A 20334-nucleotide genomic window follows, 5' to 3' on the forward strand; every position below is an offset into this window, starting at 1 on the left:
CGCAGGTCACAAAGGAGCCTCCTGGGCTGCACTGGAAGGAAGCTGTTAGCAGATTGATGGAGGTGATTTTTTCCCTCAGCCTAGCCTTGGTGAAGGCACATGTGGAATTTTGTCTGTTGCTGGGCTGACTCCCCAGTAGAAGAAAGATGTGGACTTACTGAAAAGAGTCCATTGAAAGGTCATGGAGATAGTTGAAGGTTTGGAGCATCTTTCATAAATGGAGAGATTGAGGCAGTTGGAGTGTTCAGCTTGGAGGACAGCAAGTTTGAGAGATATCTTTCCACTGTGTAAAAATACACTCTGGAATAAGTAAAGAAGGCAGGGATTCTTCTCAGTGGTGTTCAGGCAAAGGACAAGAGGCAGTAGACACAAACTAAAGTTACTGTAAATTATATTTAATCAAAGAAAACAATTATTTTGCTATGAGGATGGTAAAACACTGGAGGGGGTTACTCAGGTTGTGGAGTCTTAGAGACTCTTTAACCTGACTGGACATGGTCCAGAGCAATCTGCTGCTGTTGCCCCTGCTTTGATTAGGGCAGTTCGACCAAACTCAAGAGGTCCCTTCCCACCTCCAGTACCCTGTGATTCTGGGAGTTGAGGTTTCCCAGAGTTAGGTATTTACTCAGGCATCTCTGCTAGTTAGAGAATGGAAGAATTGCTACATTCAAGAGGGCACAAATTTCATCCTGACGTTTTCTAGATTGACATGTGACATCCTAAATTAGTGATGCTTCTAAAGATCACTGTATATTTGTATTTATACAACCATATATACTAGTTACATCATGAAAATATTATTTCAAGAACTGCATGAAGTTTATATAAGGCCTTGAATTTGGAAGCCTTTTGCACTGCATTTGTGTTGCACCATCCTTTTTGTTTCTAGACACACTGTCCATAATACCATATGTACTTAGATCTGTAATGCTGAACTGCAGTTTAAGTGTGCTGTTGCAGTTTGTTTCAACTAGTTTTTCATTATTTCTGTGTTAACTACTTTCATAAGTATGCAGACTGTTCTCTCAGCAGGCTCTTCTCTGTTACTTTACCTGTTGTGTTATGAGCTCAGGAATAGACCAGAGGGATTTAGACATACACCTTAATTAATGTTGAGGATTTCTGAGTACCACTTTTGTCTGAAGTGCCCTGATTAACTGTCTTCTAGACAGCCAAAGAAAACTGTCAGGGATTTCATACCTTACTAAAGAAATAGGAGAAATAAGCCTTTTAAATCCTGGCATATTTGTTACATAGGAATGGTAGATAAGTATGACCATATTAATAAAATATACAGTTTTCTGTCTTGAAAAGTAATTTAGACCTTGAGACAGCTGTTTCATTTAAAACATTCATGCACTCAGATGCAGAACTGAGAGGAAAGAGAAGCAGAGAGTTATCGCTATAATCTGCAGAAGAGTTTCTTAGGTTTCATGTACTTTACAGGAGGATTACTGATCATCCACAGTGTAAGTTGTGGCTAAATGGACACAGTGTATTGCCAGGCTGGGCTTCAGGTTCAGGAAAGACTTCAGCAGCATGCTTTGTTCTGTGTTGACCTGCTGTCTGCCGGAAGAGAAATTATAACAAATGTTTTAAACTCTAAATTTAGGGGGATTTAAAACCATATTTTTCTGTCTAGGTGCACAGACCAGGAGTGTTTAGTATTGATAAGCTGTTTGGTAAGCTGCTGCAGACATTGTGTTCTTCACTGCTATCAATCAACAAAGGCCTGCAAGGAGACATCAGCACTTTCTTTCACTGTTACTTTTTTGTCCCTCAAAATAAAATGTTCACATTTAGAAAGAAAGTTCTAGAAGTTTTTATAAACTAGTTACTACTTACTGCAGAAGTACAACTGTCATTGACTGTGTATGAAAAAGTGCACAGAAAATGGCTCTATGCTTCCTTTTCTCACGCTTGAGAATTATCACCAGTATATATAAGCAATTAATGTGTTATCAACTAGTGTTTTGTGGCCTTAAATTCAGAAAGTATGCTATAAATAGTATTTAGCAACTGCTTTGTTTTGGAAGCAGAAAACTTTTAAACTACAGTACTCACAGTCAAATGTGATGTGATTAGACACAACACATTCTGTAAATCTTAATATTCCAACTCCACCAAATAACTAATTTGTAGGCTTGCCAGTTGGGCTATATTAGTTTCCTGGAGAGGAATAAGGCACATGGAAAAGGGCTGGCTGGTTTTTCTTTTTTTCCTAGGGACCAGGGACAAACTTCTAACCTTGTGGGGCTGCTCATTAAACCTAATGTTCCAACATTTGGGTTCTTCAAATTCAAGCTGTGGTTGGATTTAGTTTAAAGAGCAGCAGTTATGTTATATGCATTTGTCTGGTCCATAGGCCTGACATATGGGATGTGTTAAACTGAGGTCCAAGTGCAAGGATGATATCACCAGCGCAGAACAATAATATCAATGCCAGAAGTGTGGACTAGTGAGTTGCTGAATTTTGGAGCTGGACACTGCCTCACGTCCTTAATTTTTTTAACCCTTTTTAATAAAAGATGTGACATTTTGCTAATGTAGATTTACACTGCCCTTGTCCTCAGTGGTGCTTCTGCTCAGCGTGGTGCTGTCAGTTGCTGTGGAGGACTGGCTGTTCTCTGTCATTCATGCTTTATTCACAAGGTATTTTTCACTCATTGATGGCATCAAGCTTCTTGCCTTTTGTGCTTTGTTATACCATGAACGAGTCTTCTGTTCATACTGTATTATTATTATTCACCTCTACTTGAACTTTCTTCCTCTCCTTCCATCTATATTATTTGACTTTCCACTGTGACAGGGAGTAAGAAAGGAAACGACATATTGCAGACTCAGAAAGAATTATAGTCTTAACTTCTAGCAGAAGTGTGTGTTTTGGCTCTTGAAAATGAGAGCAGAGTTTCATACCAAGGGGAGGCAAAATATCAAATGTGTTTCTGTGAAATGTATCATAACTGCATGCAAATTGAACTGGTTTGTCTAAAGCCTTGAGTCCTCCCATGTGACAGTGCCTGTATTTGCAGCTTCTCCCTTTGCCTTTCAAGGAACTTTCAAAGAGTAGTAGTATTAACTACAGGAATCAAAATACCCTCCTCTAGATTAAAAATTATAGTTTTGTATTTCTCTGTGAGTAAGGCTTGTAGGTTTTTTAGGTTGAGCTCCTGTTTTTACCATTGCTCACTTGCTCACAGCACGTGTGTGGAAGAACGGCCGCAGGTAGGGAATGCAGCCCTGGAGAGGTGGTCAGTGTTTCCAGGAGCTTGTCAAGCCTGCTGTGCTCTGTGCAGCCCCCACACTGTCAGAGCTCCTCACAGGCCTCTCTCTACACTCCATTCCCTTCAGTGGGGTGACTCAAGGGTCCTGTTTTGCAGGCTCCAATAACACTCCCTCTATCCCAGAAAATTCTGTCTGGGTCTTTCTTTCAGCATTGCCATCACTGGCTTCACTCTCAGACAGTTTTGGCATGGTTTTGGGAGTGGTGTAGCACTTGCATATTGGAAGTGCCAGCAAATCACCTTCAGTGTCGAGGGGCTTGAGGAATCAAATTCAGAAAACTTCATCTGGCAGATGCAAAGCTCTTTCAGTGCTGGCTCTTTGAAAAATTTCCCTGAAACCAAGGAACCAAAATTCTTCGTGGTGATTTGATTTTTGGTGATACTGAAGCAGGTTTTGGGCAAATACCTCACCCTAAAACATTGTTGGTAGCCCTTTGCTCTATGTTGGTGCCTTTGAAGGTGAAATTTTGAGTCTGTGCCTTCTGTGAAAAGCAGAAATGAGCAGGCAGAGTCCCTTCCTCCTCAGCTTTCTGGCAGAGTGGCAAGTTCCTTCTGCCAAGTAGTGCTAGGAAGATTGTGCATTAATATTTTACTTTCTCCCCCATAAAAATTCTCCTCCAATTGTAAGTGAAGCAACTGAAGACAGTTGCTGGTGTAAAATATAGAGGTTGCTGTTCTGACTTAACAATTTGTGCAATTTTGTTATTTTTGCTTAACTAAAGATCACAGGCTCTGTTATTGTTTGTTGTGGAATGCAGCACTTGAATCAGAATTATGGTTTCTATATGACATTAGGAAACATGATATAAAATTTGGTAACTGGTCTTTTTCCTACTGACCTACTTTTGAAAGTGGTGAGTATTGTATGCTTCAGAGGGAAGTGGGGCCTTCTGTCTCTCTACTCTTTTCTTGATGACTAAATAAAAGAGAAATAAGCACACTATTGAACCTGATCGCACTATTGAACCTTGTAGTAGACTAAAACACTGAGTATTGAGAGCTTTATTCTATTGAATGATATGCTGTCATCCTCCTTTAAGAAAGGTTGTTGGGAAAATTGCCAATTAAAATTGTGTATATACTTGAAATGCTCAAAATTACCCTCAAACCCTACAGGAATTCATGACCATCTATGACTGTATGGAAAGATTATTGAAAAAGGCAATTGCAAGAACTGGCAATGGAAACTGGCTAAGCACAGTGGGGTACAGAAATTATTTGCTACACACTGTGTCTTTTAGACTAAATTCATTAACTAGGATGTCATGGTGTTTGTGTTCCTATCAGGTTTTAAAGATTCTATTACCGCATTATTCTGTTTAATATCTCACTGTTGTTTATTCCCTTTTAGGGAACTTTCTACAGTTCTATTAAGTACAACAAGGAGAAAACATAAGCAAAGTAGTGGGTGTACAGAAGTAACAAAACCTAAATGTTTTATGCAGAAAAGATGCAACAAGTATCTCCTACCTACGAAGAATGAAACAAATATTCACACTGTGACCTTGCAGTACAATCTTGGATCAAACCTCACAAGTTTCTTTAACAGAAAATAATAATTGGATTATACTATTTGCATTGATCTTATGATGTGGAAATAAAACATTGAAAGGAATGTCGTTATTGTTTTCTTTATTCTTTGAATTTTGCTTCACCTCATGGATTTACAAAAACTGATAAAATCTTTCGCTCCAAAGCCATCACTACAGGATTAAAGAAGCCTTATAGGCAAAACTTGTTGATATGAAATTATATGAATTATTACCAAACGTAATAACTGGGTTTCATACTCAGCACAAGATTTTAGAAGTAGAGAAGGAAAATACAACCACACAAATCCTCTTATCCTCCTTGGGCTGTATGATTAAACTTCTGGGATAGCACTGAAAGGTACATCTGTGCTATTGTACAGCTGTTTGGATGTGAATCAGGAGTCCTGTGCTTTCATTCTTACTGGTGTTGAGTAGCATTTTACTTTGCCAGTAGCTCTATTGAAGCTTGCAATGCTAGTCATGGCCAGTGTGAGAATGGCACAATTGTTGATGGAAGACAGATACTGCAAGCATTGCAGACTGATGAACAGGAAGTTTATTTGCCAAAGATATTTGAAATATTAATTTTGCCATGACTAATAGATTCCTATTAAATCACAAAACAGATTCCAGTCCCACTGAAATCAAGGGGAGTTTTTCTGTTGACTTCAGTGACATAAAGATTTGGACCTCTTTTGGAATTATGTTCCAATTTAAGATCATTTTTCTGATGCTTACTAAATGTCCCCCAGTGTCAATACATTAAAATGTGTTGCCAATTCAAATAGTGTTGTCTTGTACTGTAAAAGCTAAAATAAAATATTTGCTTTGGCATCATTGTAAGTGGAATTTTTGTCATGTGTTTAGAACTTACTTTGCACTGCTAACTGCACGTAGGAAATGTTCCCTGTTCTTCTAAAAATATTTGTAGTGCACGTTTAAGACATTAACTGTAACTTTATGGATTGGGTTTAATGCTCAGTGGATTTACACTACAGTATGAATCTAACGCTTAATTATTACCAATGGAACTCCTTCTGCACATCAGATTGGTTTTGCCTGTGAGACTATGGTTTTGTATTTAATGAAAAGATTGTCATTAATAATATGTTGTGAAAGTTTGAAGTTGCTAACCATATGTTTTATTTTCTCTGTGTATCAGGAGAATTTCTTGGGAGCTAATGCAAACACCTTTTAGATAATTTCTCACTGACTTCTTTTATTTGCTGAACATCTCTGCTCAGATCAGTTTATTTCTGGCAGTGTACTTGCTGATTCCTGTTAGCACCATATTGAACTGTTAGTATTCTTTGTGAACTAACTTATACAGTGGATCCTGACAAAAATTATAAAAGCTGGGCTGCAGCTTACTTCACTAATCTATTTTTGTTTTTTGCTGTATTGAGGGTCATGATTTTCATCCCTAAATGGTTTGTGATGCATCATATCAATTCTGCTAAACCTGCTTTAGTTTTTCTTTCCTACTTTCCCTCTTATTCTATAGCCAATCTGGTGTGGAGTTTGTATTTTTGTATTTCAAACATAAGCTCTCATTTCTTATCCCTGTGTAGCACCATTCCTTTGTTTCCCTCCCTACAATACGAGTCCACTGTTTCAGGCACCTTAATTTTACAGTCACAGATCCACTTCTGTAGAATATGACAATTCTGTCTGAGGTTCTGAAAACGTTTTCCATTCCCTTTCTTCTCTTCTTGCCATTTTTTAAAACTGAATGTGGCACTTCTGTTTAGGCTTATTAGTTGGCACATAGTGCAATTTGTGTCTAATCTCTACTTCTCTTTCTTTGATTTTCCCACTGGTTAGTTAAGCCTTAGACACCATTAACATGTACTGCTAATTGTGATCAGAACTTTTCTGTTGTTTAGCTTGTTGGTTTTTTTTTTAATGCTCTCACATTTTTCTATATATTGGTAAGACTAAAGCTTCATTCTCATGCCTGTTCTCATAGAGACTGTGAATTTGAATCTGAGGTCTTTGCATTTTACCTCTATCTCCTACTTAGGTTTAATACAGCATATTCAATTGGCCTTCAGTTCTGCTCAACTCCCAGGAGAAGGAGTGAGATTCACTTCTGGATTTACAAGTCTACAGTGGTGCCTAGTGGTTTTCTATAGGGCTTTTGAGTTCTATAGAAACACCTGGTTTTCTCTATTGCCTGTGAAAAGGGCCTTGATAATTGTTTTATATGTCTGCATCTCTAGGTAGCTCTCTCCGCACTGTCTGTGCCTAAGGCTATGTGTCATGCACTGTGTATGGGGACTGAAATTGTGTATGTCCTTTGGGAGTGAAAATGAACTCTTGGTTTGGTTGTGCTATATGGCAGGTGGTATTTTCTTTCTAAAGTATTTCTAGAAGGAGGATTTCTTTTCATAGGCCTCCCAAAAGTAATTTTGAACATTTTAATGAAAGAACTGAAGTAGATAATGGCCAGACTATTCTATAACTGAAGTTAGAACAGGCACGTTTAGTCATTTTGCTTTTTTCTATGGAAGAAAGCTTTAACTACCAAGCTTAGTGGGTGGAGGAAGGCATATATTTATTGGATTACAATTTTATTGTTGAATTAATAATTTTGATTTAATTTTTATGATTTACAGGAAGCCTGTTTACCTGTAAAACTCCAGCAATTGCAGATATTGTGATACTAGTAGATGGTTCTTGGAGTATTGGCAGATTCAATTTCAGGCTTGTTCGACTGTTCCTGGAAAACTTGGTTTCTGCTTTCAATGTGGGATCTGAGAAAACAAGAGTAGGTAAGGTGCCACACTTTTTTCATAATATTTCTCCAGCAGTGTAAAAATGTTATCATTTCAGGATAGTTAACAGCGTAATGCTACTCTTTTTTGCAAGATTCATCCTCATCTAGCACTAGCACTTCTATCATCAGAGTAATGCTGCTGGAATGTTTGTAGTATTAATTCTTCACTGTTTACTGTGATTCTCCACTTAGTTAACTCTAGTGCAATGTTAGTGAAAAACGAAAACAGTGGAAACAGTCTTACTGACTTCAATCAGCTTTAGCCTGAAACACTTGCAGTTTAATTTTTGCTGGCAGAATGTGCCAATGGATGGCTTTTCTTTTGCTTTAAACTGGCTGAAATGTTATATTTCTGATTTGCTACCATTCAAAAGTACATTAAGTAAAATTGTTATTCTAAAGAATTTTTGCAGTGTTAGTAACTGAAAAAGTTTTGTATTTTTTTGCTTTTCATTTAATTAGCACTTGAGTAAAAGGCCTTGAAAGTGAATTGTGGAGTTGTCACCTTGAACAACTTCATGCTACTTTTTGTTGTTAACCAATGCAGATTTTCTAGTATGGTAGCAAAGCTACTTGCAGTAAGCTGATTGTTAAGGTACTGGAAACCAAGTACATAAAGTCTATATACTTGAGAAAACCTGTTTAATCTTCTGATGGCTGACCTTCCTTTGTGGCTCTTTAGGTCTCGCACAGTACAGTGGGGATCCCCGCATTGAGTGGCACCTGAACGCCTACGGCACCAAGGAGGCTGTTCTGGATGCAGTCCGTAACCTGCCCTATAAGGGAGGGAATACATTGACAGGTACTGGGGATGCTCTGGCTTTTGCCTTTTATTAAAAAACACATTCTGCTGCACAGCCCACCGAGTGCCAGTGCTTGTTATGAAGGGTAGAAAGGATGAAGGGGTTTTGCAGCTTGCCAAGGGCTTTATCCAGTGTCAGTTAAGCCTTTTCTGAAGCGCTTGTCCATTGGCTTCACTGGGAATCAGGACAGGGTCTCATAACACAAAGTTACCTAACTCTCTGTGCTGGAAGTAAAATATTTTACCTGCTGGGAAGAAAATGCAAAATCCATTTATAATGTTCATGCACAGAGCTTTATTTTGGAGAAGGAAAGAATGTTGTTTCAATATTTGACAGCTGGTAATACTAACTTTACAAATGACCACCCAGGGCTTTTAGGTTTCCATTGACCTTTTAGTAGTTAAAGCACTGAAGCCTCAGAGACACTTAGTGATGGATAAGGGGAAGATGCCTGACAATCTGGGAAAAGTACAGTCTCTGAATACAATTCCAGTGTCATCGAAGCAGCAGTTAGTAATGTTGGAATGTTATACCCAAAGACCCACACATGGCTTTAAGTAAATTGTTGCCTTTTTTCTTTCCCCTGGCGGGTAAGGAGCAGAAGAAACAATAAGCAACAGTCTTTATTTTGGTAGAAGGAGTGATTGCAGTGGGACAAAGGACAGAAAACTCTAGTATGATTCTAGGAGTGAGATTACTGGGTGGTAGGAAGTAGTAAATTATCATGATTATTTTATGTGGACATTAGATGGAAATGAGTTAGAAATGTTAGCTGTACAAGATTTAAAAGAGTTATCAGATAAGATCTCATGGTGATGTGTAAGTTTGTTCTGGAGCTGTTGTTCTTCTTTCATTTCAAATAATTAACATTTATTAAAATCAGATTTTCCCTTAGAGTAAACAAAGCTTTTTTTTCAGCTTGTAAGTTGGAAAAAATTAAGAAAAACAAACAAAAGTAAGATTATATGTAGCATGAGGATTTACTAAGCTATCCAGAGCATGTGCTTTCATATAAGCAATATAGGGAGAAGGAACTTTCTGTTCTAACTTGGTAGGACTTGGTCGAGTAAGAAAAAAAGATGATGTATTTACAGAAATATCAATTTAGGTTTTCATAGCCAGTTTAAAATACATTGATTGATCAAAAGGCTGCAAAAATAAATTTCAGCTTCTCTGTGATTTAAGCTGCTGTTAGAATTTAATTTTTCAGTAAATAAATTCTTCTTTTATGCTTATTCTTCATCAGAATTTTTACATTGATTAGAAAAACAAACACTGTGATGTTGGCAAACTAATGGATGTTTCATCTGTAAAAGTCTTTTAAAATGTTTTCTTTTTTAGGTCTCGCCTTAACTTATATTTTGGAAAACAGCTTTAAGCCTGAAGCAGGTGCAAGACCTGGGGTATCTAAAATTGGGATACTGATTACTGATGGGAAGTCCCAAGATGATGTAATCCCTCCTGCTAAAAACCTACGAGATGCTGGCATTGAGCTGTTTGCTATTGGTGTGTATTCTGCAATATCCATGTACATGTCCCATGTCACTCTGGTGTATTTGTATCTGTTGCTGGCTGTACTAAGGAAGTGTTCTTTTCTGCCTTATTCATCATTAATCATATCATCATTAATTTGTATATTTTATAAGAATTGCTTATAACGTTGTTTTAACTGGAATTTATTAGTATACATGGATGCTACATTTTCATGAGACAGCTGTAAAGATGCCACTTACACTGCCAGAAATTAACATCTTGCATTGACATCTTAAAAACAGAGTAACTTCTAGTTGGTCATTAAAACAGAGTTTTATATTATTATTTTTTTATCAAACCCTGTGTATACAAGATTTTTTCTTTTTCATTGCAAATATTTTATGTATTTTCCTTTCCAATAAAAGGTGTAAAGAATGCAGATATCAATGAACTCAAAGAGATTGCCTCTGAACCTGACAGCACACATGTCTACAACGTGGCTGACTTTAACTTCATGCATACCATTGTGGAAGGTCTTACCAGAACAGTGTGCTCACGAGTAGAGGAGCAGGAAAAGGAAATCAAAGGTAAAGAGAAACAAAATTTAATGTAACTTATGATGAACTTGGAGCTGCAAATCAAATACCTGCAATGCTAAGCTGGCTTTTGGCACTAGACTCACGCTATATATTCTTTTGCTTCCACTGTCAGGGAAGTTATCTTCCTAACTATGTTTTATTCTTGCTTAGATATCTTTGATCTTTTTCTCTCTGTTTTTAGTAGAGGTAAATATTATGGTTTTGGTAGTATAAAAAAAAAAAAGTGCATTCATTCTACTGTAAGTATTTCCAAGTGGCGGGTAAGGAAATCTTTCTGTAACACAGAGTTTTGGGGATGAATTAGTTTAACAGCTGCACATGGAATTGTTATGTTCGTGCTGTGCTTTTCATCTCCTAACTTAATGTTTTTACTGTCTCATAAGTACTCAGGAGTGTCAACTATTTAGATTACTTTGTCCCTCCTCTTGATGGTTTTTTTCTCGTTCTGATTTAATACACAAAAAATATATTTTGTGTTCATAAGAAAAGATAGCAGCAAAGAAAATTTTTCTTATCTGAAAAAGCCTCCTCTGACTACAACTATTTTGGCTTTTCTGAAGAAAAGAAATGGCTATGAAAAAATGTTGCACTTTGCCAGAAATACAGTTCTACCTAAGGCCTTTCTTTCTGAGAGGTTTCAGTGGATTTTGTTTCTATTTATTGGTTTGTGATTCATTAATAGCACAGAAATGCTCTGAGTTATTCTCTTTCTCCCTCTCACATAATATATATGGATATATGGAATATTATATATATACACACATTGAATATAATATATATATTCAATATTATATATAGATATATGTAATATATATCAGTAAAGAAGGCTCTCTTGAGCAGAAGAAAATGGAAAAACCATGGATAGATGAGACATCTTTGTGGAAAATGATTACCAGAGAAGATCACTATTCTCTGTGTCTCTTGAGAGGGCTGACAACAGTATCAGTTTCCAACCTGCTGAGGAGCACAGGAGATCACAGCTGTATATGTACTTGTATGTGTTTCATGACTGGGAGAAAAGCAACCTGGAAAAAATCTCAGCAGAATGGTCTGAAAATAGTGATGGGAAGAAGGTCAGGAAGGCTTAGTGTTTTATTTTTGTCTTTTTCATATAAAAGTTTATGAAAAACCAGGGAGGTTTAGTCCCAGAGAAGATCCTTGTGCAGTACTCATTATTACTTTGTTTCCATTGAAAATAACCTAAATAAGTGTGCAGTAGCAAATTATTTGATTTTCTGATGAGGGACAATATTTAGAGCTTCAGCAAATATAACAAACCAAGCAATTATTGTACAGAAGGGAATAAAAATTTGTGTTGTCCCCAACCTAGGAACAATTGCTTCTCTTGGGACTCCCTCGGATTTGGTCACATCAGAGGTAACAGCGAGAGGCTTCCGGGTCAGCTGGGCCCATGCACCAGGCAAAGTGGAAAAGTACAGGGTGGTGTACTACCCCACTCGAGGAGGACAGCCAGAAGAGGTAATAGGAGCTAAAGATGCCCAGGAGGTTTTAATGCAGGAGGGGCACAACTGACGAGACAGAAAATCTGTGGTCCTCTTTTAAATGCACTCTGAAATTCCCCGTGAGGGCTTCAGAAAGGAGGTTGGTCACACTGGGTGGTGACAAAGGTTAGGTAGCAGCCAGGCTACATGACTGTCATACAATTTGAAGTGAATTAAATGCTATAATAATAATTACTGTCAGGGCGTGGGGTGAAGTGCCTGCATTTTTCCTTACTATATATGGTTACTTGAAACAATTCTAGTGACACCCCCTGCACCACTCTTTTTACATGAACAGAAGAGGTAGGAGGTGATGGTAAGTTCTAGGAAAAAGATATTCATAAAAGGAAGATTGTATATTTTGGGACATCTGCAATTGGTCATTGAAGATTTGGAGGGAATTGTTTAGATGGGACTTCAACATTTTGGAGATGGAAAAAATGCAGTGGAACAAGCTTTTGACTCCAACTGACAACTTATCAAATTGAATGGAAATGTAGAAGAGCAAAAGGATTTAACTAAGGTTATATTTTGTTTCCTTTTGCACTAGAAACTAGCTTAGGAGGTATATGTATTGATGGAATTTTAAAGTACTCTTTGTGTGTGTACTAAGGGAATATTTATGATGATATTATATCAAAAAGTGCCATGTATACATCCTTAAACTGTATTCCATACACTTTATTTACCTAAGCTCTTCCTTTGTTCTGAATGGCTATTCATATTAGATAAGCATTTTGACTATGTATATGGTTGCTGTTTTTTCAGGCACTTTACTGCATATAAATGCAGCATGAACTGAACTTTAGTACACTGTAAAAATCACCTGAAAGAGGAATTGATTAATTTTATGGTAATATAGTTTGCTTGCTTTATGTATATTTAGTTAAATTTTCTTTTAAACAGGTCGTGGTAGATGGAAGTGAATCAACAGCAGTTCTGAAAAACCTGATGTCTTTAACTGAGTACCAGATAGCTGTATTTGCTATCTACTCCAATGCTGCCAGTGAGGGCCTGCGTGGAACAGAAACCACACGTGGGTATCCTTAGTGTGCTTGTTGCAGATTTGACTAGTCAGATTTGATTAGTCAGACTGTATAGGCATTAGTCTTGGTGAGAAATAAACACAGAAGGCAGTCTTTTTCAATTTACCTTATTTTAGTGCATTTGCCTTAAATGAAATTTTGTTTTAATAATTCTGGGCTAAGCTCCTAAGTCCAAATGCTCTGTGGATATTTAAACACTGAGAAAGGTTTTATCTCTGGGCTGAACTTTGAAGTCGGTTGTATTGAACCCTAAATTAGAACATTCCTGTGTTTGGATGTGGAGCCAAGTTTTACAAACTAGATTTGTAGCTGGAGATGATCTGATGAGTGGAGATTTAGGTGGGACCTGGAATACCTGCATGTGATTCCCGCCAGTGCCAAAGATTGCAAGGTAACTCTGTAAGTTTCTTTCTCAGTGGTTTATTTATTTTCTCTCTGTAAAATTATTCCTTGGGATATTGTAAGACTTAATACATTTACAGCTTAATGTATTTGTATACAAAGTGCAGAGGTTTTTTTTAGTAAATATGAAAATATTAGGAATGGAAGTAAAGAGTAACTTTATAGTTCAGACTAGGAGACAAGAAGTCCATATGTGATATATCAATAGCTGATATCTGCTGAAAGAACAGAGCAGCAGGGCTCAAGAAAACTATAGGATTTCTATAGTGCTTTACCACCTTCCTGACCCAAGTGATCAAGGAGCCAGTGCTCTGCTGCAGCTCATACATAGAAACAAGGAAGAGCTGATGGTGGAGGAGGAGATCACATCCTACAAGCTCAGGAAAGGTCACTACTGGCCAATTGGTAACCAGCTGGCTGGAGGCTTGCATGAATAATCAAGAAGCTTGTAACAGAACTCAGACATCAAAAAGAAATGTATAAGTGATGTATAGGAAGAGACAAATGACCCAGGAGAAGTATAAAGCTGATGTCTAAGCTTGCAGGGGTAAGTTTAGAAAAGCCAAGACCAGCCTAGAGCTGAATCTGGCAAGGCATGTGAAGAGGAAAACAAGTTTAACCTTATGCATTTCAAAAAAGGGAAGTGCAGAGTCCTGACCCTTGTGAGCGCCAGCCCCATGTGTCACTACACACTGAGGGTGCCCAGCTGGAAGGGAGCTCTGCAGAGAAGGACATGGGGGCCCTGGTAAACAGCAAACTGACTGTGAACCAGCAGAGCACCCTTGTCACCAAGAAGGACAGGAGCCTCCTGGATTGCATTAGAAAATAATTGCCAGCAGATTTATGGAGCTGATGATTGTTGCCCTCTGCTCAGCACTGATGAGGCCACACCTGGGTGCCTAGTCTTGTGCTGGGTTCTCCCAACACAAGAGAGATGTAACTTCATGTAGTGACTAAAGATGATTAAGGGCTTGGCACATCTTTTCCAAGAATCTGAGACAACTGGACTGCTCAGCCTGGAGAAGAGAAGGTTCAGGTGATCATGTCAATGTCCCTGATGTGAGGAGGTGCAGAAGAGGAGTGAGCCAGACTTTTCTCAGTGGCGCTTATTAGCAGGACAAAAGCCAACAGACACAAATTAAAAGCCCATGAAATTAAATTTAAAGAGAAGATGAGACAGTTTTATTGCAATGGTGGTCAAACACTGGAATAAGTTGTCCAGAGAGGTTGTGAATTCTGCATCTCTGGACATATTTCAAGCCCAACTGGACAAGGTTCTAAGCAACCTGCTTTGACTGAACAGGGAAGTTAATTAGACCAGATGACCTCAAGAGATGCCTTTCATCCTCAGTGGTTCTTTTATTCTGTGTTAGTGCTAATCTTCTCAATCTGAAAACAAAATAGAATCATATAAGATTATTTTAGACTTTTCTTTTAGTCTCAGTCCCCCAAAATGTCATCTCCTGCCATGTTATACCCCACGAGGCAGTGTTAGGACCTGTTTAATTTGTTGAAGCTTACAGAACAGTCACATACTGAGCCAACAGGATTGTTCTGTATTGCACCTGGTATTCCTTTGAAGTCACCCAGTCAAGTTCTGACAGAGCCCAGCCCTGCTGGCTTTCAGAGATTTGATCAGATCATACCCCTGGGTCCTGCAGCATCAAGTATTTTATACAGCTGTCTTTGATAGTGGGTTGGAAGTAATAGCCTGACATGTTCAAGAACTAATCAATCCACATGCTAAAAATACCTGCAATTTTAAAATATTTTTTTAACTATTCTAATGGAGAATTATGGGAAATTGTAGTTTACATTCCTGCCTGTGTGAGAAATACTGACTGCAGTATTAAAATATTCACCAATTGCATTTGTTTATCTAGAACATTGAAAATAGTTTACAGGTATGTGAAATCTAAACGGATAGATGCATAATGTAGAGATAAGTAGAAAGTTTTGTGATTTCATCATCACTTTTAAATTGAAATAAATGTGAAATTCATTCACATATTAATTTGCTAGAAATATATTTTTACCTGGTTTAGTCTATTCCAGCTGGTTTAGTTTATTCCAGCTGGTTTTAGTTGGTTTAATTTATCCCTATGTTACCTGAATATTAGGATAGTTAGGTAACTGTCCAAGATGCAAACCAGCATTATCTGCTAGATATTTATATTTGAGATCCTGAGCATTTTGGCTGAAAATTCCACCACAAAACACTGCATTTTATTTCCAGTCACCTCTTTGTCAGGTTTAATTTATATTGTTGGAGTTTCTACTGGTTCCTGTTGAGAGTGAAAATGCAAGTCAAAAGTTACAGTTGGAGGACACTTTTCCTATAGTTTTTTTAGAATCAAAATATGGGGAAGAACAGGTGATGGATACTATATGACCCTGGGGAAGTTTGAATACGAATGAGACAATGTAGTGCAAGGTGGCTTCAGGACATCTCAACATGTAATTTGTTGCTGTGGGTATCAGAAGTGTGAGTGGAGCCCTAAGCAAGGAGAATGAAGTATATTTGAAAATGTTCATGGATAGTTTCTCCCTGTAATTAGAGAAATTGTGAGAATTCATGGGACTATCAATCAATACAAGAACAAGGGTTTGAGTAGGATGGAGGTATGTTGAGAAAGGTTTGGAGGGGTAGGTGGAGTAACCTGGAAGTGGAAACCTCAAGAGAAACCTGGGTTGAAGTTTTGCCACTGTTTACAGCCAGGAATGACAAACTGACTGAACAGCCTCAGGGATGAGGCTGCCATGGTTCTATCAGAGCTCTGTTAGAGCTTGTTGAAGATAATGTAAGAGATGTACTTGGAGATAACAACTTGACAGGGTATCTCCAAGCGTTAGCTTGGGCAAGGAGTCCAGAGAAGCTCTGTGACTGAAATTAGAATTTGGTCCTGAATATTTGTGTGCAGGTCAGATTCTTCAGAATTTCAAATAGAAAAGGTTCTGTATTGGTTAGCAATTGTCTTCTGTTCTTTCAGACCATTTCAGTCATTCTGGGGACTATTCTCAATGTATAAATTCCAAAGGAGAAGTCAAAGTTTCTTCATATTTCTCCATATTCATGCCTGAATATTTCTCCATATTCAGGCCTGAATATTTTGGTGGGATTCTTCAGTAGTGTACCAGAAGTGGAGAGGCCATGGGATGTTATTCTGTGAGAAGAATAAAGTGAGGACAACCAGGAAAGTGCAAAATACTACTCCAAAGAGTTACAGAAATGCAAAGAAGCACTTGGAAACTCAGATTGATACTGTGTTCTAGTATCCATGCTTTAAATCCCCGAGTAAATCTCCTGATATTGTTTGAATTTCACTCAACCTGCTCTCCCTTGCCAGGGTAGCATTTGCCATGATTTGCAATGGATGACCTTATCCATATAATCCCACTGATACAGGCCTTGGTGCCAGTTTGGAGAGTCCAGGCCTTAAACAGGCAGCAGTTTACAGCCAAAATCTTTTGATCTGTGCAGTGTGCTCACCCAGGGTTTTTCTAGGCTATTGTACCTCATGCCTGTCACAGCCACACTCCAGTTTGGGAATTGGACCCTGAAAGAGCCAACCCTTAAAACTCCTACTGGTTCCTAATAGAAACCGTGCTGAAATGCTTTGTGAGACATAAATCTGCCCTGGCATTGGAATTGGTTTGGGTTAGCATTTCCTTGTTTATCTGATTCTGAGTTCTTTTGTGCACCAATTAGATATTATTTGTAGGATACTCCACTTCCATGCCTGGACACAGCTATGTTCCTGTGTGTTTCCTGGGGTAAACCAAACTGTTTGAAGAATAGCTGGTTGTTCAAGTGAGAGAACTGAAGTGTCTGTCTCTTGTTCACTGCAGTTGCCTTGCCCATGGCCTCAGATCTGCAGCTGTACGACGTGTCCCAGAGCAGCATGAGGGTGAGGTGGAATGGGGTCCCGGGTGCCACAGGGTACATGATCCTCTATGCTCCCCTCACAGAAGGATTGGCAGCAGATGAGAAGGAGGTGATGTATTGTGCTTTCATTTGAATAGCATTTAATAAAAAAAAAATTAAAAATCAGTATTTTAAAGAACAAACTAGTAGATATTTTTAACTTCCAATATGATCAGCAAATACTTGGGTTTTTTCCATGACTTGTTTGAGTATTGTATGTGTCACAGGCTATGAATAAAGTGCAAGTGCCAGTTGGTTATTTCTATGTCATTGTCATAAAAATGCAACAAATTTAACTGAATTTAAGTGACTCTTTTGTAATTTTATATAGAGTGATGTTGTATCATCATATAGAACTAACACTCAAAGAAAAAAATCAAGTAAAACTAAGATATCTCCTAAGTGTGTCAGCAGAAAAATATAAAGTTTATTAAAGTCCTCATCAGGACCTTTAAGTAAAATTTGTAGGTCTGAAAGAAAACTGTCATTGGTTTTCTTTTCATTCTGTTCAGCCTTTATCTTTAAATGTAAAGATAACATCTTTCATCAAAAGTGATTTTAGAAAACATTCTTTCAAAGGAAAAGAAGGGGGGATAAGGTAAATCACAGTGTTCTGTCACTAACGTATAAAACCAATGGAACTTTGGTCTAGGATTTTAAAATTTCTACACTCAAGTTTATATATGTATAATAAAGGTTATGTACATTATCAGTGTTCAAACAAGAACACTATTAAGCATGCAGGGGCATGTGAGCTTGTGAAGGGAGCATGGAGCTGCTGAAAGCCAGCACAAACTTGTGCTCACTGCCAAAGCAGTGCCTGTGAGCACATAATTCTGTTAAAAGTGGAGCCTCCCTGGGAACTGACTGCTTCAGGGGGACTGAGCTTTACCCCAAAGAAAAAAGTGCAGCTCATGTTAATGTGGATATATTATTCCACAAATAGGTGGAAAAGGAAAATGATACAAATAGCTACAAATCTGAGCCTCAGTGTGCCTAGAAATCAACTCCTCCAATGAGTGATGTGATTTTCAGATTTGTGACTGAAGATGAACCAAAGTGTAGATGGGAGTGGGAATAAGAAAAAGTAGATGGGAAAAGGCCTTGGTAGCTGCTCATTCTGGAGAGACATATTTTATAATTGCTAATGTGATTAGTCACTTTTAAAGTCTTTTTACTTGTATGCTGGTTTATGGCTTTTTGAAAGTTTTTATTATTGTGCAAAATCCCAAAACCTTGGGCAAAGCACTACAGGCAGTGTCAGACAAATGCTCAGTAGAAAATTTGATCATGTATCTAATTTCAAGTGTTTAACTGGTACTATTCCTCATTGTAAACTAATTCAGAAATAATGTATCTTTTTGATTCATGGTGTTTTTAGATAAAAATTGGGGAGACCTCAACAGATCTTGAACTGGATGGACTGTTGCCAAATACAGAATATACCGTCACAGTTTATGCCATGTTTGGAGAAGAAGCTAGCGATCCCCTCACAGGACAAGAAACTACATGTAGGTAGCTCAAATCTATGTTCACTTCAGTGTTAACAAAACTTCAGAATGGTCTTAGCACATATTAGAGCAAACATATGATTATCTGGTTTGAACAGTTGGGTAAGGTCTTTACATAAGTTTCTCAGTGTGGATACTCAATCTACAGAGAATGAGGATTTCTACAAACCAGATTGTTTTTGCAACACGGTTGTGAACAAGTCTCTCTCATTGGTAGTGGTGCTATGGATGCCCCCACTGATCTTGGTTAAATTCCTGACAGTTTTCTGAACTTGCTGAAGGTGAATGAAGGTCACCACGTGGACCATTCTGATGAAAACAGAAACATACTCTGTTTAGCCTCCTCTAGCTAGAAAACCAGGGGTGTGCATGTGTGTGTGTGAGCCTGCTCATGTGGAGAAAGTCATTCCTCTGGCTCAGTAGCAGTACAGACAGAAAAGAAGCAAAGAGAAGATTTCTGTCCAACCCCTGCTGCCTAACATCTGGTAAATGGAGGGTTGGAAAGGCTGTGCACTCATGATAGATGGTGTGTTTTTAATAAGCTGCAAGAGTTTTGCCAGCTAAATTCAGTCCTCTGCAAACTACACAGACTGCATGTCAGCTCTCTAAATAGCTCCAGCCTTTGGAAGACAAAGGAATTGAAAAGAAGTAATTTTGCTTCTGGGACATTTCTGGGACCGCATTCAGTGACATCAGGGGAGTGAGTGAATCCTCTTATTTTGTGCTCCTGGCATGAGTAACCTGGTCAGGGTGAAAGTGACTTACATTTAATAAGTGAGAGGAGTTCAGGCATGCGAATGCTAGGGAAAATAAACCCCAGAGCAATTCCTTGTAAGGTCAGCAAGCAATAGGGGAAGAAACTCTAGGAATGGTGTTTGCTGGGTCTCCTCTAGGAGGACAGTTGTGGACAGACAAGTTCCAATAGCAAACTACTGTAACGGGGTTATGTTTGTCAACTTGAAATGAATGTGGAAGATTCCCAACAAAGAGAATCAACTCTTTGGCTCCTTATCTCTCCCTACCTTTCTGTGTCTCTTTATGCCTCATTCCTCATCTTGCAAAGCCCCCCTCCACCTGTATCTCTCACTCTGGCCTTTGGCCAATATCTACCCAGTATCAGATTTTCATTTTTCCTAAACAGTAGTTTATGCAGTTTTTGACTGTGCCAGCTTCTATTCACTTCATACCATATGGAGCATCTTGGAGAATGCAGAGCTCTAAAGCTGGCTAACACATTGGATGGAAGATTACATACCAATTCCAGATACACTGGCACAAGCTGAGCTTTCATGACCATTGTCTGATCACAGAAACTTCCAACATGTGTTAGTCAGCCCATTATCAGTACTGCTGCTACTAGACCAGAATAAAAAAGAAACCCTCAGTGCTCTGCAACCTTCATTTCTTTTTAGGATGACATGATGCAGCCATCTCTGGTCTATAGGGCTGAAAGAAGATGGATTCCTGTCATGCAGCTA

The 20334-nt window shown here is 38.3% G+C and overlaps 1 protein-coding gene across 6 annotated transcripts in view; it reads left to right on the forward strand.

The window, feature by feature from the left end:
* The window catches only part of COL14A1 (collagen type XIV alpha 1 chain), a 116868-nt gene that overhangs the window by 26205 nt on the left and 70329 nt on the right, over positions 1–20334 (forward strand). For all 6 annotated transcript variants that reach the window (XR_012583404.1, XR_012583402.1, XM_026799658.2 and 3 more), the window contains 8 exons: positions 7435–7590; positions 8278–8397; positions 9740–9904; positions 10297–10458; positions 11801–11949; positions 12879–13008; positions 17270–17415; positions 18727–18856. Coding sequence is in view for 4 of the 6 variants with exons in the window: in XM_026799658.2 (XP_026655459.2) it covers positions 7435–7590; positions 8278–8397; positions 9740–9904; positions 10297–10458; positions 11801–11949; positions 12879–13008; positions 17270–17415; positions 18727–18856 (1158 nt within the window). In the remaining 2 variants the exon portion in view is untranslated. The remainder of the gene's footprint in view (positions 1–7434; positions 7591–8277; positions 8398–9739; positions 9905–10296; positions 10459–11800; positions 11950–12878; positions 13009–17269; positions 17416–18726; positions 18857–20334) is intronic.

The sequence above is a fragment of the Zonotrichia albicollis genome, chromosome 1 (genome assembly GCF_047830755.1).
Source record: "Zonotrichia albicollis isolate bZonAlb1 chromosome 1, bZonAlb1.hap1, whole genome shotgun sequence".
In the NCBI taxonomy this organism is placed as follows: domain Eukaryota; kingdom Metazoa; phylum Chordata; class Aves; order Passeriformes; family Passerellidae; genus Zonotrichia; species Zonotrichia albicollis.